Source organism: Prunus mume, linkage group LG8 (genome assembly GCF_029339155.1).
Source record: "Prunus mume cultivar Tortuosa linkage group LG8, ASM2933915v1, whole genome shotgun sequence".
In the NCBI taxonomy this organism is placed as follows: Eukaryota; Viridiplantae; Streptophyta; class Magnoliopsida; order Rosales; family Rosaceae; genus Prunus; species Prunus mume.
The window spans coordinates 17,183,406-17,199,549 of record NC_142705.1 but is presented as its reverse complement, the minus strand read 5'-3'; the positions used below and the strand labels follow the sequence as shown (position 1 = coordinate 17,199,549).

At 37.4% G+C, this 16,144-nt stretch overlaps 1 protein-coding gene across 3 annotated transcripts; it reads left to right on the top strand.

Moving 5' to 3' along the window:
• Positions 1-3,034: 3,034 nt before the first annotated feature.
• On the top strand, positions 3,035-11,837 carry LOC148914880 (disease resistance protein At4g27190-like). 3 transcript variants are annotated; one of them, XM_089043231.1, is made up of 6 exons: positions 3,035-3,198; positions 6,184-8,970; positions 9,319-10,020; positions 10,093-10,733; positions 10,845-10,866; positions 11,512-11,837. In XM_089043231.1, the coding sequence occupies exons 2-6, from the start codon at positions 6,244-6,246 to the stop codon at positions 11,530-11,532; spliced, it is 4,113 nt and encodes a 1,370-aa protein (XP_088899357.1). In that variant the 5' UTR covers positions 3,035-3,198; positions 6,184-6,243; the 3' UTR covers positions 11,533-11,837. The 3 variants fall into 3 exon arrangements, with proteins under 3 accessions (XP_088899357.1, XP_088899358.1, XP_088899356.1); XM_089043232.1 differs by having other exon boundaries at positions 10,845-10,876; XM_089043230.1 differs by lacking the exon at positions 11,512-11,837 and having other exon boundaries at positions 10,845-10,932.
• The last annotated feature ends 4,307 nt before the right edge of the window (positions 11,838-16,144 follow it).

Here is a 16,144-nt window from a genome sequence, read left to right as displayed (position 1 = left end):
CTCTAGAATTTTGAAAATGTTGGTCCGTCGAATCTCGTGGCCTGGTGCTCCAGGCCGAGGGGATGTGCGTCAACACGTGACGTCCTCCTTTTGGATGCGGTGCGATTTGTGCGTGCGCAGACGGTCTACCGTGCGTCGAGATGGTGATGGGTTTTGGGTAGAAGATGTTCAAATGATGGGCCTGTTTCGGGTTCGACTTCTAATCAAACGATTGTGGCCGAGAGAGGAACTGGTCTCGGCCGTCAGGTTCACGGCCTGAGCTACAAGGCCGTTTAGTGGTGGTGTTGGTGGTGGATTTTAGGCGGTGCTCCGGCGCGTTGCTCGGAGCGCTACGGTCGTATGATATATGGGGTGAATGAGGCGATAACAGGGATGGTGCTCCGGCGCCTTGAAAATCAAGGGTCGTATGATATATTGATGAATGGATTTTCCTTATAATCTACCACTACTCCTAGGAAAGCATGTAAAGGTATTGAAAGTGCATTACAGGAAAAATAAGTTGGTCCGTGGGAGGCTTTTGTTTGGTGTTGGACCCTTGAACGTGGTCTTGAGCTTAGTATTTATAGGAGTCCTGGAGGGCCAATCGAGGCTGAAAAAAGATCGCCCGATGGCTTGAAAATATCTGCATGGTGGAGTCTGATCGGGGCAAGTGGGTAGTCAAATCGGCATTTGGGATCGTGAAGCATGGTGGTGTGACCCCCATAAATCTCGGCAAATCTCGGTCACCGCCCTGATCGTGGGCTCAAGACTCTTGGCCGTGGGAACGCATTTAATGCTCGTCCAGTGGTCGGTGATCGACCTCAAGCCGTGAGAATGCATTGTGAGAATGTTTACGCCTAACCATTCTGATTCCTGTTACCAAATCCTGACTTCAATCACTTCCCTTCTGCCCTCGTGCATTAAATGCTTCTTGCACCCAGTGGTTTTGCTGTGGCGGTTAGAGGCACTACTTCATTAAATGGGGTGTGGGACCCTGAGGCCACGTGGCAATTTGACCACAGTATCTTTGGCCGTGTCTCTCATGGACCTCGACCTCAGCCCATAATGCTGTGGTTGTGAGGCCGAGAAGATCCTGCCTTCGTATTTTCTTCTGCTTTCGAAAATGCTAAATGTCTGACGAAACGTGGCCGTTTCAGTCGGTGCCACGGCCGAGAAGAGGTCCCTTCTGACGACTGTGATTTATTTAGGCACAAACAGAAAATTAAGTTAAGTTTCAGGACAGGATGTTGCACGTCTCCCCAATCTCTCTCTCTCTCTCTCTCTCTCTCTAACAAAACCCAGCACCATCACCCCAAACCCCCAGACCACATCTTAACTTGATATCCTCCAACTTCAACCAGTCATTTGCTTCCAAATGGTTGGGATATGGATAATGATGATGACAACGACGATAAGGGTGAGTGTGGCTTGCAGTTGTCGTGGTAGTTGGATTGGGTTGTCAAACATAATTCATTTCCCACTTCTTCAATGTCTTGGATTAGTAAGTTAGAGAGGGGAGAAAGGAGGGGCCACCATGGATGATGATGATGACGATGACGATAAGGGTGGGTGTGGCTTGCGATTGCCGTGGTAGTTGGATTGGGTTGTCAAACATAATTAATGTCTTGGATTAGTAAGTTAGAGAAGGGAGAAAGGAGAGGCCACCATCGATGATGATGATGACGACGACGATAAGGGTAGGTGTGGCTTGTGGTTGCCGTGGTAGTTGGATTGGGTTGTCAAACATAATTCATTTCCCCACTTCTTGAATGTCTTGGACTAGTAAGTTAGAGAGGGGAGAAAGGAGGGGCCACGGGGGTGGAGAGGGGGAGTGGGAGGAGGGGTTGTCGGGTTTCTTTATTTAAACACTTCAAAAATTGCAAGTTCTTAAAAAAATTGTTTTTAAAAAAAATATTTTTTATTTGGGTTTTAACTTACAAAATTATTAAAATGTCCACGTCATGTCAGCAAATTAACCTGTTACTGTTTAAATTGACGAAATGGGGGCAATGTGAGACACAAAATAATAGCATATGGGGCATATTGACCCAATCACATAGAGTAAACTGAGATTTTCGGTGAAGCACATGGGGCATATCAATAAATAAGCCTCTTTTTTTTTTTAAGGACATTACTATTATAAGAAAGACACAAAACATTAGTAATTATTTTTCATAGTTAAAAGACAAAATTAATAAAATATATTAACGCATGTGTCAATTCTAATTGACATGGCTCAAAAAACATCAGCTACCATATAACGTGGCCAACTAAATGTGGTCAAAATATTTAGAATGTCCAAATAGGATGCCAATGAAGATAGAACTTTGGGTGAAGAGATATCCATCTGCTCTTAATAACTTGACCTACGAACCCCTTGATCCTATGTTTTGTTTTAGCATAACCTAGCTATGTTCCTACATTTTTTAATAGCTCGACCTAATAAAGTTTCTTAATAATATTAATTTACACTTCGGATGGATGGCTAATGCAATAGATAATTCTATCAACCCACTATCGGCGAGGGCTTTGTCTTGCATGAGAACGTTTCCCCGGGGACCAGCCCTTCATTCTTCACCTTCTTCGTGAAGTGAAGGTTACTATAAAACTCCTGTTGTTTTGGTTGGTTAGTACTAGTAAGAAGTCTCTGATATGTTATTGGTTTGGTTAGTAGAAAAGCCGGTAGCATATTTTTCTTTTTTCTTCTGATTTGTCTCTCTCTATATTCGTAATCAGTTAATAAGTAATTTAATAAGTAAATATCTCCGTCACCAAGACCTAAAACAAATCACCATATTGTATAGTGCGTTAATACATAATTTTTTTATTGTTAAAAAATTCACTGGTTTTGGTTGTATCAACTGTTTGAGAGAGATTGGAGAAAGAATTCCCCAAAATACACGCTAGGTGTGAATGTTTTGACAAAGCAACAAAAGTAATTGTCATAGACTTGGAATTGGACCAAAAACGCGACATTGACATGAGATATTTTTTTTTATAATTGAAAGGAAGCCAATATATATGGCCGCTAGACCCATTTTCCCCGCTTTCCCACTAAGAAAATAGACAATTAGGAGCACAGAAAAAGCATACAAAAACCTCTGAAAAATTAGGAGCCTCGCTGAATCTGGGGATGAGGTAGATAGCTAGGGGGCTATTCAACCCAGTTTTCTCAAAAGTCATCCTTCGACCGGTCTAATCTCTGCTACGTAAAATCAGGTAATCTCTGTGGCCCTATTTTTACATACATGCAAATCAAGTGAGCCATTTTTCATCTCTCCTGCTATGCCTAGATTGTTCATAAAATAAACATTCTTAAGTGTCATCCCTATATATTATAATTCTTTTGTTCGAAAGAATGAAGATTTCATTACCTTTAGAAAGTTACAAACAAGACCAATACAACAAAAGGATTTATATTCCCCATGTCCCCATGTCATTGCTAATCGTCTTATTCAAACCTGAAAGATAACGACATGTGTCATCTTTTGATTATTATCTTTCAAACCAACTCGAATTGAGAGATTACCAAACTCTGATTTATATTCTTCAACGAACGTACCTCGTTGTTTTAAGCTATGAAACCTTTCATATAACTCCATAGTGTAATCAGCCGTTAAAAACTTCTTTCGTAACTTTGCTTTCACATGTGTTGATCTTCTACTTCCCTTATCAAGCACATTGCCCTTCTACTCTCTTCCACCATTGAAGCACATTGCTCTACAATTTAAGCTTTATAAAAAAAACAGCTTACGATCTTCTTGTAAGTTCTTTCTTGTCTTTAAACCTAAATCGCATTAGCAACCGAACTCGGTATTTGAAGTTCCGGGTGCAGTGACTCTTCCGAAAAGAGGAACTTTCTCTCTTGTCGGTAAGCATTGGATAGAGCAAGCTGGATGGTAATAAATCAACATGAGGCCCATTGATGGGCCGAGAAATGGAAGTCACGGGTCGCTCGGGAGGCTCGGGACTCAAGTCCATTTCTTAGGCCCAAACACATGGGTGAGCACAAAAAGGAAAATAACCCAACCAAAAATAAGCTCAATTAAAATAGCCTATTGACTCAACCAAAAAGCCCAAACGTTTTAAATAGCCCACTTGCTTAAGGAACCATTTTGGCCCATACAAAACTCCAAAATAAGCCACAAAAGCCTCAGCCCCTTGCTAGAAAAATAGAAGCCACGAAGGGGGAGGTCTGAAGATTTATTGAACAAAGCTGCTGGAGTTTCCAGCACATGGGGGGAGCAAGTTCCAAGCAAGAAACATTCAAGGAACCAAAGAATATTAGCATGCGAGCTGCCAGAAGCATCATTTGAACCAGCATGTATATCCACTTCCTTTCCTTCATCAGATCTGGCCAAGGAAGGAGGAAGGAAAGAAGAAGAAAAATAGCTAAGAATGGAGCCTCCCACTGGGACAGCTGCGGGAAAGGGGCCTTGAGCTCCAAAGTTCCTGATTTTGTGCGAATAGATAGAGAAAATTTCACCAAGATAGGAAAAGCCAAGGGAGGAGAAGAGAAAGGAAGGGAAAAGCTTAGCCAAAATGGGTAGAAACCATTAGGGTTTCTTGGGAACGGATGATTTCCAGTAGCTATAAAATGAGGCCTCTTCTACCCAACAAAACCAACTGAGATTCAGAGAGCAAGCTTTCTCTCTAACTTGCAAAAACCCAGCAATCTCGTGCACTGTTCACCATCTTCTCCATTCTTCTCTTCTAGCAGAGAGTATCTGTCAAGCTGCCAGAAGAGCATTGTTCTTCATTTCTCTCTTCCTAGCCAAATATCCTATAAATCTCTCCTTTCTCACCTTAAACTTCCCTTTTTCCCCCCTAAGAAAGCCTAAATTTCCCCTCAGTGCTAAACTCATGTTGATTTTGCTTCCATGCCACATGCCTCTCATTCCAAGCTCAAAAGTTTATCTGTAAGCATGCAAAAATTACCTGTAAGTTGCCATTGTTTTGGCTGGTGAAGGTAACCAAAATACTTCCTAAGGCTCTACTGCCCTTTCAAAGCATTTTTGGGGCTTAATTTTTGAACTCAGACACATGAGTAATTTTTCTTCAGTTTGCTCCTTACGGCAGCCCAGCCCATCTATAGCTATCAGAAGAAAAAAGACCCCTACATTCCTTTGTCCACAACCTCTACCATGACCAACCATGGTGTGAAGGAAGGATTTTCCTAGCCTCTGGTATCAATTTGATGCAGGGTAGCGTCTATAAGTTGTTGTCTAATGAACCAAACAGTCCCAAAATACATATAATAAAATGATAAAGCTATAGAATAGAAGTTAGAATGAAAATAATTGGTTTCTAGGTCAAATATCCTAAAAGAAACTATAGCGATTAAAGCCTGGAATTATATGCATAAAAAATTGAATACATGAGTCTCTTAATAGTCTATTTATACTAGAGTAAAGCTGCCCAGCAATCTTATCCCTTGGGTTCTTAAGAAAACCTAATTGGCCAAGGAAATTAAAAACCAATAAAACTAGAAATTCAACTAAATCTTAGTAAGACTTAGACTATTTGGCTGATGAGCCCTCTATATAAAACTTATTCCTTTTGGTTCCAATGGAGGCCAGCTAATAACAAAAAAAGGCGTTCTATAATCGACCTATTTATTTAAGGGAGATTCACCCAAATTATAAAAATACCCTATATGAAATAGACTTTAGAAACACACCCAAAGTCCATTTACAACATAACATAGAGGCTTTTAACTTCTTATAAATTACAAAACTGCCATAGATTTCTTAAAACAAGTCCAACCCCAAAATCTCATAAAAAATAAAAAAAACGCTCAATAGGGCATCAAAATAACTTAATAATTAAAATTAAATTAAATAGAGCCAGCTGTTACTTTTTGGGTTTGTTTATAGAAATTAAATAGTATAGGGTTTATTTATATTTTATGTGCTAAGAATGGGTATATGACTAAATATCTCTTAATTTTCACATAATCAAAACCTTAATCCCTCTAAAGAAAACATAATCTTCAGAAAGGCGTGAAAGCAAACAATTGTCAGATGGATTTTCATTTTCTTTTAGTACAAAAGATGTCACATTTAAGGCAATAATAATTTCATTGATAATGGTAAAATCGTACAAAGTGTTCAAAAAAAAGTAAAATATACGCAACATAAAATGTTGCCAAAAAAAGCCAACCCTATTTTTATATTGATCTATTTTTCATTGGATTTTGTACAGATTGGGAGACAAGATACAGAGATAAGCATTTCGTCTACGTGTCTTTGATCTCACAAGGAAATGGATATTGTTATTTCAATTGCGTCCAAAATTGCAGAGTCCTTAGTGACACCAATAGGCAGAGAGTTTGGCTATTTGATTTGCTATGATACCAAGATGAAAGATCTAAAGTATCAACTTAAAAAGCTCTTTGAGATGAAAAATGGGGTGCAAGAATTGGTTAATGCTGCCAAAAGGAATGGTGAAGTTATCAACTCTGATGTTCAAAGTTGGCTAACAAGTGTTAACGAGTTAATTCAGAAAGTGTCACATTTTGAGGAAGAAGTCAACATGGAAAGGCGATGCTTGTACCGGGGGAACATAAGTAGGAAAGCCACTAAGATTACACAAGATGTTCGTCATCTCCAAAAAGAAGGAACATTCAATAACGTTGCCCATCCTGCACCTCCACCAATGATATCGTTAGCATTCAAAGAAGGTTTTAAGGATTTTAAATCCAGAATGACATGTGTGAATAGGGTGCTTGAGGTTTTGAAGAATGAAGAAGTTAGAGTGATTGGGATTTGTGGTATGGGGGGTGTGGGTAAAACCACAATGGTGAAAGAAATCATCAAAAGGGTGGAAGGATTGAAAGTATTCGATAATATTGTGATGGCAGTTGTGTCCCAAAGCCCAAGCATTCAGAAGATTCAATCAGAAATTGCAGAGGAGCTGGGGTTTAAATATGATGAGAATACTGAAAGTGGAAGAGCACGAAGGCTCTACAGAAGACTCATGGAAATAAATAGCATCCTAATTGTATTAGATGATGTGTGGACAGAGCTTGATTTTGAGGCTATAGGACTTCCTTCTGGACTTGCTCATAAAGGGTGCAAAGTTTTGTTGACCTCAAGAAACTTGGAAGTGTGCAACGCAATGGGAAGTCAAGAAATTTTTACACTCCCAATTTTAACAGCAGAAGAATCATGGGAACTCTTCCGTGAAATGGTAGGTAAACCCTTGGACTATCCTGATTTGGCAAAACAAGTCATGAATGAGTGTGGAGGTTTACCTATTGCTATTATAACTGTTGCGAAAGCACTAGAAAATAAGAGGAAGCATGAATGGGTTGATGCACTCAAACAACTACAAAGTTCAGCTCCTGGAAGCATCTCTTCAATGAATGACAGAGTTTATTCAAACATACAATGGAGTTATGATAGATTGGAGAGTGATGAAGCGAAGTCATGCCTTTTGCTTTGTTGTTTATTTCCTGAAGATTATGATATTCCAATTGAGTATTTGGTTAGATATGGATGGGGTCGAGGGTATTTTAGTAACACTGATTTCGTGGAAGAAGCAAGAAATAGAGTGCATTCTTTGGTTGACAAACTTCAAAGAAGGTTTTTATTGCTAGATAGCAAATTGAAAGACCATACCAAGATGCATGACATAGTTCGTGATGTTGCCATACAAATTGCCTCAAGAGATCCACATAGATTTCTAATAAGATGTGATGCTGAAAAGAAAGGGTGGCCAAAGATATACGACCATTACACAACAATGTCACTGATACCAATAAATATTGATGAAATCCCAGTTGGTCTGGAGTGTCCAAAACTTGAGCTTCTACACTTAGAAGGCAAATGTTATTCAGAAAATAGCATGGACATCATGTGTAAAGGGATGAAAGAGCTAAAGGTTTTAGGCATGGGTGGGATATCAGCCTTGCCAAGTTCACAAGGACTATTGAAGAGCCTTCGAACCTTGTCCCTAAATGGTTGTCGTTATTTAACAGATATATCTAATGTTATTGGAAGATTAGAAAATTTAGAGATCCTCAGCTTTCGTGAATGCATTAACATCTTAGAGTTGCCGAGGGAAATTGGACTTCTTAAACATTTAAAGTTGTTAGATATTACGGATTGTATTCGTCTTCAGAAGATTCCACATGGTCTCTTATCGAGCTTATCTAGTCTTGAAGAGTTGTATATGGAAAATAGTTTTCGCAAATGGGAACGATCAGCAGCAGAAAGCAAAGATAAGAGGATGGCAAGCCTTGTTGAGGTGATGTCTTTGTCTAATCATTTGAAGGTTTTAGTCATGTATATTCCCAATTTCAACTTCTTTCCAAAAGACTTTTACTTGACAATCCAGACAACAATAAGATTCCACATATCCAACAGATTGTGTCCCACAGGTTTTAGGATTGAAAGTAACGGATGTTATGCATTCGAAAATAAGTTGGATATTGTTGACAGTGATGCAACGGAATTCATGGAGATTCAACTCTTATTTAAGAAATGTGAAGATTTAATCTTGGGAAGGATTAAGAATTTAAAGTATGTCATCAATGAATTAGACCAAGAGGGACTGCAACACTTAAAAGTTTTAACAATTTGGGACTGCCGTGAGATAGAATACCTTGTAAATGGAGCAAGTTGGACTCAACAAACAGCCTTCCCTCTCATCCAGTCAATCCAACTCATGTGGATTCCCAAGCTAAAAGCAATATGCCACGGCCAACTTCCACAGAGCTCTTTTATCAACTTAAGATCTCTTGAATTATATGATTGCCCTGTTTTAAAATATGTCTTTTCTCTATCAGTAGCAAGCAACTTGGTTCAACTTCAAAGCTTAAATGTTGACCGGTGTCGCCAAATGAAAGAAATTGTCTCAAAGGAGTGGAGGGAACATGAGACGGCATTGGACATCATAGCTTTCCCTAAATTAACAAATTTGACACTCCAAGGTCTACATAATTTCGTTGGTTTCTACGAAGTCAACAAGCTATACTCCAACTATGAGGTATGTTACATATATAACTTATTATTTTGATGCTTGAATAGTATAATTGTTTTGTTAATTCTTTGTGCCTCAAATTTTTTTTTTGGGTCTGAATTTAGTTTCACTGTTTGGTTTGAATTTACTCCAACCTTTGTGCCTCAATTTAGTTTGACTGTTTTAGTATCAACCTTTGTGCCTAAAAACTGAAAATATTCTCATACTAATAAATGAGGATCTTGCCTTTACCCAAAAAAAAAATAATAATAATAAATTATTGTGCATACCAGGATATTTATTAAATGAGGATCTTGTCTGAAGTTGATCTATAAAATGTTTCTTTAAATATTTATAATTAATGAATCTTTTCAGGTAACAACACCCAAGGATGAAAATGTGGTAGGAACTTCATATGATGAGCATCAATCTTCTAGAAGCTTTGAAAGAGCAGTATTTCCATCAAAGTGCATTTTATGGTTACAAAATCTAGAAGAAGTGAAACTAAAATTTGACGATGGCATTGCAGATGTGTTATTTGATCTGAAAGGCCATATGGTTACGGATGGGCCAGCACTTTCTCATTTACGAAAATTGGAGATTTTATTGGCTTTTGCATGTCAACACCTTTGGAAGAACATTCCGCGTGGATTCCAGGGCTTCCAAAACTTAAGACATTTCAAAATAAATTATGGTACTGATCTCCAATATGTGTTCCCACATTCAATTGCCAGGCTCCTTGTAAATCTTGAAGAGCTCAACATAGCAGAATGCTGGAACATGGTAACTATAGTCAGATCCGCAGATGAAAATGAAAAGGAGGATCAGACGGGCATGACTTTGTTTCCCAAACTAAATAGTTTTGATCTAGACGGGCTTCCCAAACTGAAGACATTGGCTTCAGTAATTCCACAAATAAAAAAGTTGGAGAAAGATTCAACAGCTCATCACGAAGACGAAGACGAAGGTATTTCATCAGGATCTTGTGGATGTACACCTTATTCATGTGGCCCAATGACCAAACCTACTTCAAGAACAAATATTGTTCAAATATTGCCACGTCCAGTCAATCAAGAGGTAAGCATTTCAATTTACTATTATTTTATTTCTATGAACCTACAGTTGCTCAATTGATGTTTGATTTTCTAGGTTGCCCCAACAAATCTTGATCAAGACTCAAATGATTATGATAATCTAGAACGTCTTTCTATACTATCCTGTAAGTCACTGGAAGTTGTTTTCCAACTCAAGGGATCGAAGGCTGTGGAAAGCCATAACGTTCAAGCATTCAATAAGTTGTGTTACTTGTCGTTATACAAATTGCCAAGTTTGATGCACGTATGGGAAATAGGCGGTTCACAACATATCACGGGCTTCGGAAACTTGACATTCTTAAGTGTATCCCACTGTGGCAGTTTACGATATTTGTTCTTGTCAACTGTAGCCAAGCTCCTTGTTAGTTTAAAGGACTTAAAAGTTGGGAATTGTAAGAAGATTAAACAAGTTATTGCAAAAGTAGACATTGAATGTGCAGATCAGGAAGTTACATTTCCTCAACTAAATTCCATGACGTTTGAAGATCTACCAAACCTCATTTGTTTCTCTACTGAAGCTTATACTTTGAAGTTGCCATCTTTAATGAAATTGAAGGTTATAAGATGTCCATACTTCAGAACATTTGCTTCCAAGGTTGTCAACACACATTCTAGAATTCAAGTGTACACAGAGTTGGGAAAGTCTGAGTGGATGGGGGACCTCAATAGCACTATAGGGAACATTCACGAAAAAAGGTATGCTCCTGAATGGTCACTGGTGTTTAGTCAATAATATAACAATTAAAGTGTTTCTTTTTCAAACTTGATTGCATCTCAATGATACACATTCTTTTCTTTTGAATACAGGGAAACACAGAGAAGTACAGAGGTGAGTATATGTATGTCGCTATCTCCAACTTCTATATTAAGGAAACACTGATGTTTACAAATCTTACTAAAAAAAAAATACTCCATATTATGCCATATTAAGGAAAGAAGTAAATTAAGTTCAGCAAGATCAAATTACGGTTCTAATGATATAAAAAAAATAATAATAATTAGGTGTGAGATTGTTTAAGCTTCGATTTGACAATAAATTACAATGTATTTCATGTGTGTATGAGGTTTTTTTAATTCAAGTGTTCTATCATTGCGATGTAGTAGACGAAAATGAGAAAAAAACCTAATTCTGATGTGGTATCTCATTAGAACATCTCCAATGGGCTCCTCCCTAAATGAGATTCTAAGTTAAAATTTAGAGTAAATGTCAGGAACCCAACTTCAAGTATCTCAAAATATGAAGTTCTACAGTTTCTTCAGTTAAAAAAAAAATGCCTAGGCAGAGTATTTAGAGCCTTCTGAAATTTGAATTTTGTAGATTAGTCTAGAGATTTCTGAATGTTGTAGCTTTTTGCATCATTATCAAAAACACTCCGAGGCTCGTTTTAAGTCCCAAGTTGACGATTCTCACATTTAGTGCATGGATGAACACTTTCATTATTTTTCTAGTTTAATATTGTTTCCCTCTTTTCAGCACATTCATGAGGAGGTTTGAGGTCTGTTCTGAAGAGTTTTATGAGGATGTGCATACAGACTCTACAGAGTGAGTTCTTGAAGTTTGGAATAGCAAGTTGCAACTCCACATCTCTAACCTCATCAATTCTTGAGAAACAATCCCATTTCAATTCCAAGTGTTGAAGTGTATTAGAATTCATGTACTGGATTTCATTTGTATGTCATTCAAATGTTAGAGCAGATCTGATGGTTAAGGCATAAGTTCATGTATTTTCAAGAGTTATCAAGGATTGATGTTAAATTCTCTCTTCAAATAAATACTTCTTGAAGATCCCTCTGGTGAAATTTTTTCGACTTTGTTAGCCGAATACAACAACAAAATTTCATAACCTCTCCTACATATCTTTCATTTTTAACACATCAAACCATCATTGAGTTCAATGTGCCATCAAATTTCAAAGTTCAACAACCAAATTTTTACAGTTCAAATAAATAGATATTTCTTGACGATCCCTCTGCTGCAATTTTTACAGTTTTTGGTAGACCGTTAGAACGTCGAAATACTAAATATAGTTACGATGCCAGCCTAAGTACTGACGTCCATAATTTTTCCATTACACAAAAGTTCAAACTTGGGAACATGAATGCCTCAAAGTTACTAATCAAAATAATAACACAGAATTCCAGTGTTGCTGCAGACATAAAAGACTTGCGGCAAAAATCTTTCACTACTACAATTGTTCAAATTCAATGACGCCAAAATTAATTTTTCAATGTTGCCAAAATTAACATATTAAAAAAATTGGTTGATCACTTGTTGTCAAGATTTCAGAGAGACTAACTAGCAGTCCACACCAAGCATGTGTGAAGTTTTATCACAAAAGATCTCGGTACTATTAATAGTAGATCAATTTATATTGTATTTTATTTTGTCAAGGTTTCGATGTGGGTTTTTTACATTATTCAACACTTAGGAACATTTATTTCACATCTTTCTAGTATAAATACAAGGAGACCCTCATAGTTTCTATAACATGAAAAACCCATTGCCTATGTGCGCCTCATGCTCAATTGTCATGACAACAACTATTTGATGATTGAGAATATTTTTGCTCACCACTTTAAATCAAGGTGTACCCTCACCACCCTTTTCAATACTTGACACGTGTCAATTGGTATAATCATAGTTAACTCTTTACTTGACACGCGTCAATAAGTTGATAGTTATTTTAGCATCAAATGTTAAAATTGCAATCATAAAAAAATGGATTAACTACATAAAAGTACCAAACCTTTAGAGGTCGTTTCAAATTAGTACCCAACCTTTCGTAAAAAATTCAAATTAGTCACTCCGTCAGTGGAGGTGTTAAGTGATGACGTGGCTGTTCCGATGCTGCTTTTTTTGCTAAGGTGGATACCACGTGGATTATAAAAAAAAAAAAAAGTCTTTAGTTTTAAAATTAATTTAAATTTTTAAAATAAAATGTATAAAATAACATAAACTTAAATAATTTTTTAAAAGTAATAATAAAAGGACAAAAGTACCCCATCCCCCATCGTAACCCCACCCTCAACCCACGCAGCACCAGACCACCAACGCCGACTTCCTCCCTTTCTCACCACTCTCTCTCTCTCTCTCTCTCTCTCTCTCTCTCTCTCTCAAAAGCGTAGCCCCCCACCTTCGACGACGAACCCAGCTGTCACCTCCATAGAGATAGATTTGTGGGTTACGGCGGATGAAGAACTTGGCGACGAAGAGACGGTGTGGCCTTGGCGACGAAGACGAAGACAACGAATCTAAAGTCGGGCTAGTCGGATCTAAAGAGAAGGAGGTTAGCTGGGGCTGGCGTTGGGGATAGGGCTCGGACCTCTATCAATCTCCCTCTCTCTGTGTGTCTTTGTCTCTCTCTGTCAAACTCGCGGAGGAGGCGTGGGTGCCTTGATAAATTTTTGGCACAGAGATGAGGTCATTTTCCCTTCTGTTTGGTCGGAGAAGAAAGTTTATGGATGGTGAGCGATGGCTAGGTGGTGGTCGGTAGACGGTGGTTTTTGGGGATGGCTAGGTAAACTTTATGGTGACCATGAAGGGTGGAGCTGAGAGGGAGGTGGGGTGGGGTGTGTGTTGTTGGGGTTGGTGATGGCTTGGGATGGGGATGGCGTCGGGATTAATGGGTGGTGGCTTAGAGAAGAGGTCATAGGCGGTGGAGAAGGATCTGGAGATGGAAGTGAGGTTGCTGGGGTCGATGGAGGATGAAGAAGGTGAAGCCAATGAGAATGCCGATGGAGGATCTGGAGATGAAGAAGGTGGAGTTGAGGTAGATGGAGGATCTGGAGAGGGATGTGATTTTTTTGGCTGTTGAAACTGATTTTTCTTATTTTTTGCGTTTTTTTAATTAATTTAAATTTTAAAATTTATTTATTTATTTTTTAATCCATGTGGTATCTACCTCAGCCAAAAAAAAAAAAAAAAGGCCACATCGGAGCAGCCACGTCATCAGTTAACGTCTTCACTAACAGTCTGACTGTAGTGATTAATTTGTATGTTTTACAAAAGATCGGGTATGTCCGTAAAAAATTTAAAAGGTTTGGTACTAATTTGAAACGACTCCTAAAGGATGGGTACTTTTATGTAGTTAAATCCTAAAAAAATTAAAGAGACAGTATTTAAGCATCAAATGTTACCAAGATAAACATATGATACTGAGAAACCATGCGCATTCATTAAATTTCTTGCAATATTATGCATTCAAATGAATATGTTAGAAAACTATTAAATATGATAATATAATTGATGATTTTGCTTCTAAAACTGCAATAAGAAGAACTTTGAAATAATCTTTTATTATTTTGTAGATGCATATAATTTTGGTTTGCCTTGGGCCTTCAATCACCCAGGGGCAGCCCTATGGATGGGGCATGCGGCTGGGTTGGGTATAGGGAGAGGGGCTGGGTTTTTATAATTTTAATTTGTTATTTTATAATTTTATAATTTATTTTGCTTTGGACTTTTAATTATTATTTAATACAGAGTATTTTTTTTATTAAAATTACGAATTTTCCCTGAATATTGACAGAAATTTAGATGAAATTCAATCCTGTGTGCCCATGAGATATAAATGGGAAAAGTATGGAGCGCCTTTCATTTCCAATTATGTGTTATTTTTATTTTTCAGTTTGTTAAACCCTTAGGCCCCATTTGTTTATGTTTTCAGAAAACTCCTCAAAACTTTTGTTTTAGGTTTTAGACCCCAATTTCAAAAAAGAAAAACCATTTTCTAGAAGAGAAAACGCCTCAAAACTTGTTTGGTGTTGGACTTAGCAAAATGCGGAAAACGATTTACAAAAATGTTTTCAATATATTCTCTTCAAGTTGAAAAACACCAAAAAGACGTTTCCGTGTTTCCGTTTTCCAATTTAGAAAACACAGGAAACAACATCCGCTTATTTTTCTACCGAATAGAAAAACAGAGGAATTCTTCTCCTCTCTCCCTTCCCACATCATCACCATTCCTTAGGGCAAGCAGATTTATTTACAAGGATTCCAATTCGTATTTTTTAGTTCTAATTTATACATGCAGATTTAGAACTCTCTCTTTTGTTGGCGAGTCCTTACTTAGTTAGGATTTTGGTTCCTTATTTAGTTTACTTAGGATTTTGGTTCCTTATTTAGTTAGAATTTTGGTTACTTATCAATTATTATTTAGTTCTATTGTAATAGAGATTTATTTCCTATTGTAATTTAGGTATATTTCATATTTTATTTAGGGTTAATCACATCTTTATACTTGTATAAATACCTCCATATTTGAGAAGAATAATAATATGAGCATATATTAGCATAATTGAATATTTACCCTACTTTGTTTGACATCTCTCTATTTCGTTGCTCTGCTTTTGCTTGTATGAAAATTCTGTTTCAACCTCCATAGAGACAACAATCATTGCCCAAAAATACAAAAGGTTTCATTAGAGAGGCACCAAAGATCTGGAAATTGACCCCATCAAAACACGTGTCCCTATTAAGCGATGTGCAAGGAGAGGATACCATAGCTTTGATAATCAAGCTAAAAAGAAAAAAGAAAAAGAAGAGAGGTTTGCTGTAAGACATGAGAGTTACTAAGAGAGAGTACGAGATGTTTTCACTATTTTTGTTTTATGAAACTGTTTTCCAATTAACTTATCGAACGCATTTTTGAATTTGAAAATGCAAACTCGTTTTCTTATTCTCATTTTCTGAAAATATTATCTGAAAACATTCTCCTAAAATATTACCGGCTCCCATAATAATTCAATATATGCATTTTGGTGGTGCCTATCCTCTTGTGATGTTGTTCCCACCCCTAGGCTTATTTCCCCACTAACATCTATAATCTCACGCCCCATGGAAATTTCAAAGAGACAATCCATCCGGAACGTGGACTTCCGTGTTCCTCCCCATACCATAATATCACTTGTGTATAGTAAAAAATAAAAAATAAAAGAAAAAGAGAAAGGAAGTATGCGTACTGATACCAGAGAATATATGCCTTCTAGTAGTAAAAGGCGGCGATCCATTACAGTGACTCAAAAGCATATTTAATAAAAGGAGACGATTTTCCACCTGTTAGTTTATTTAGTTTATTCCAATGAAAATTATACAGTAGAACCCAAAA

Excerpts from the sequence above, each read along its gene's own strand:
- LOC148914880 (XM_089043230.1), top strand. The coding sequence starts at position 6,244 with ATGGATATTGTTATTTCAATTGCGTCCAAAATTGCAGAGTCCTTAGTG. Across the intron at positions 8,971-9,318 it reads AGCTATACTCCAACTATGAG|GTAACAACACCCAAGGATGA; the intron begins GTATGTTACATA and ends GAATCTTTTCAG. Across the intron at positions 10,734-10,844 it reads GGGAACATTCACGAAAAAAG|GGAAACACAGAGAAGTACAG; the intron begins GTATGCTCCTGA and ends TTTTGAATACAG.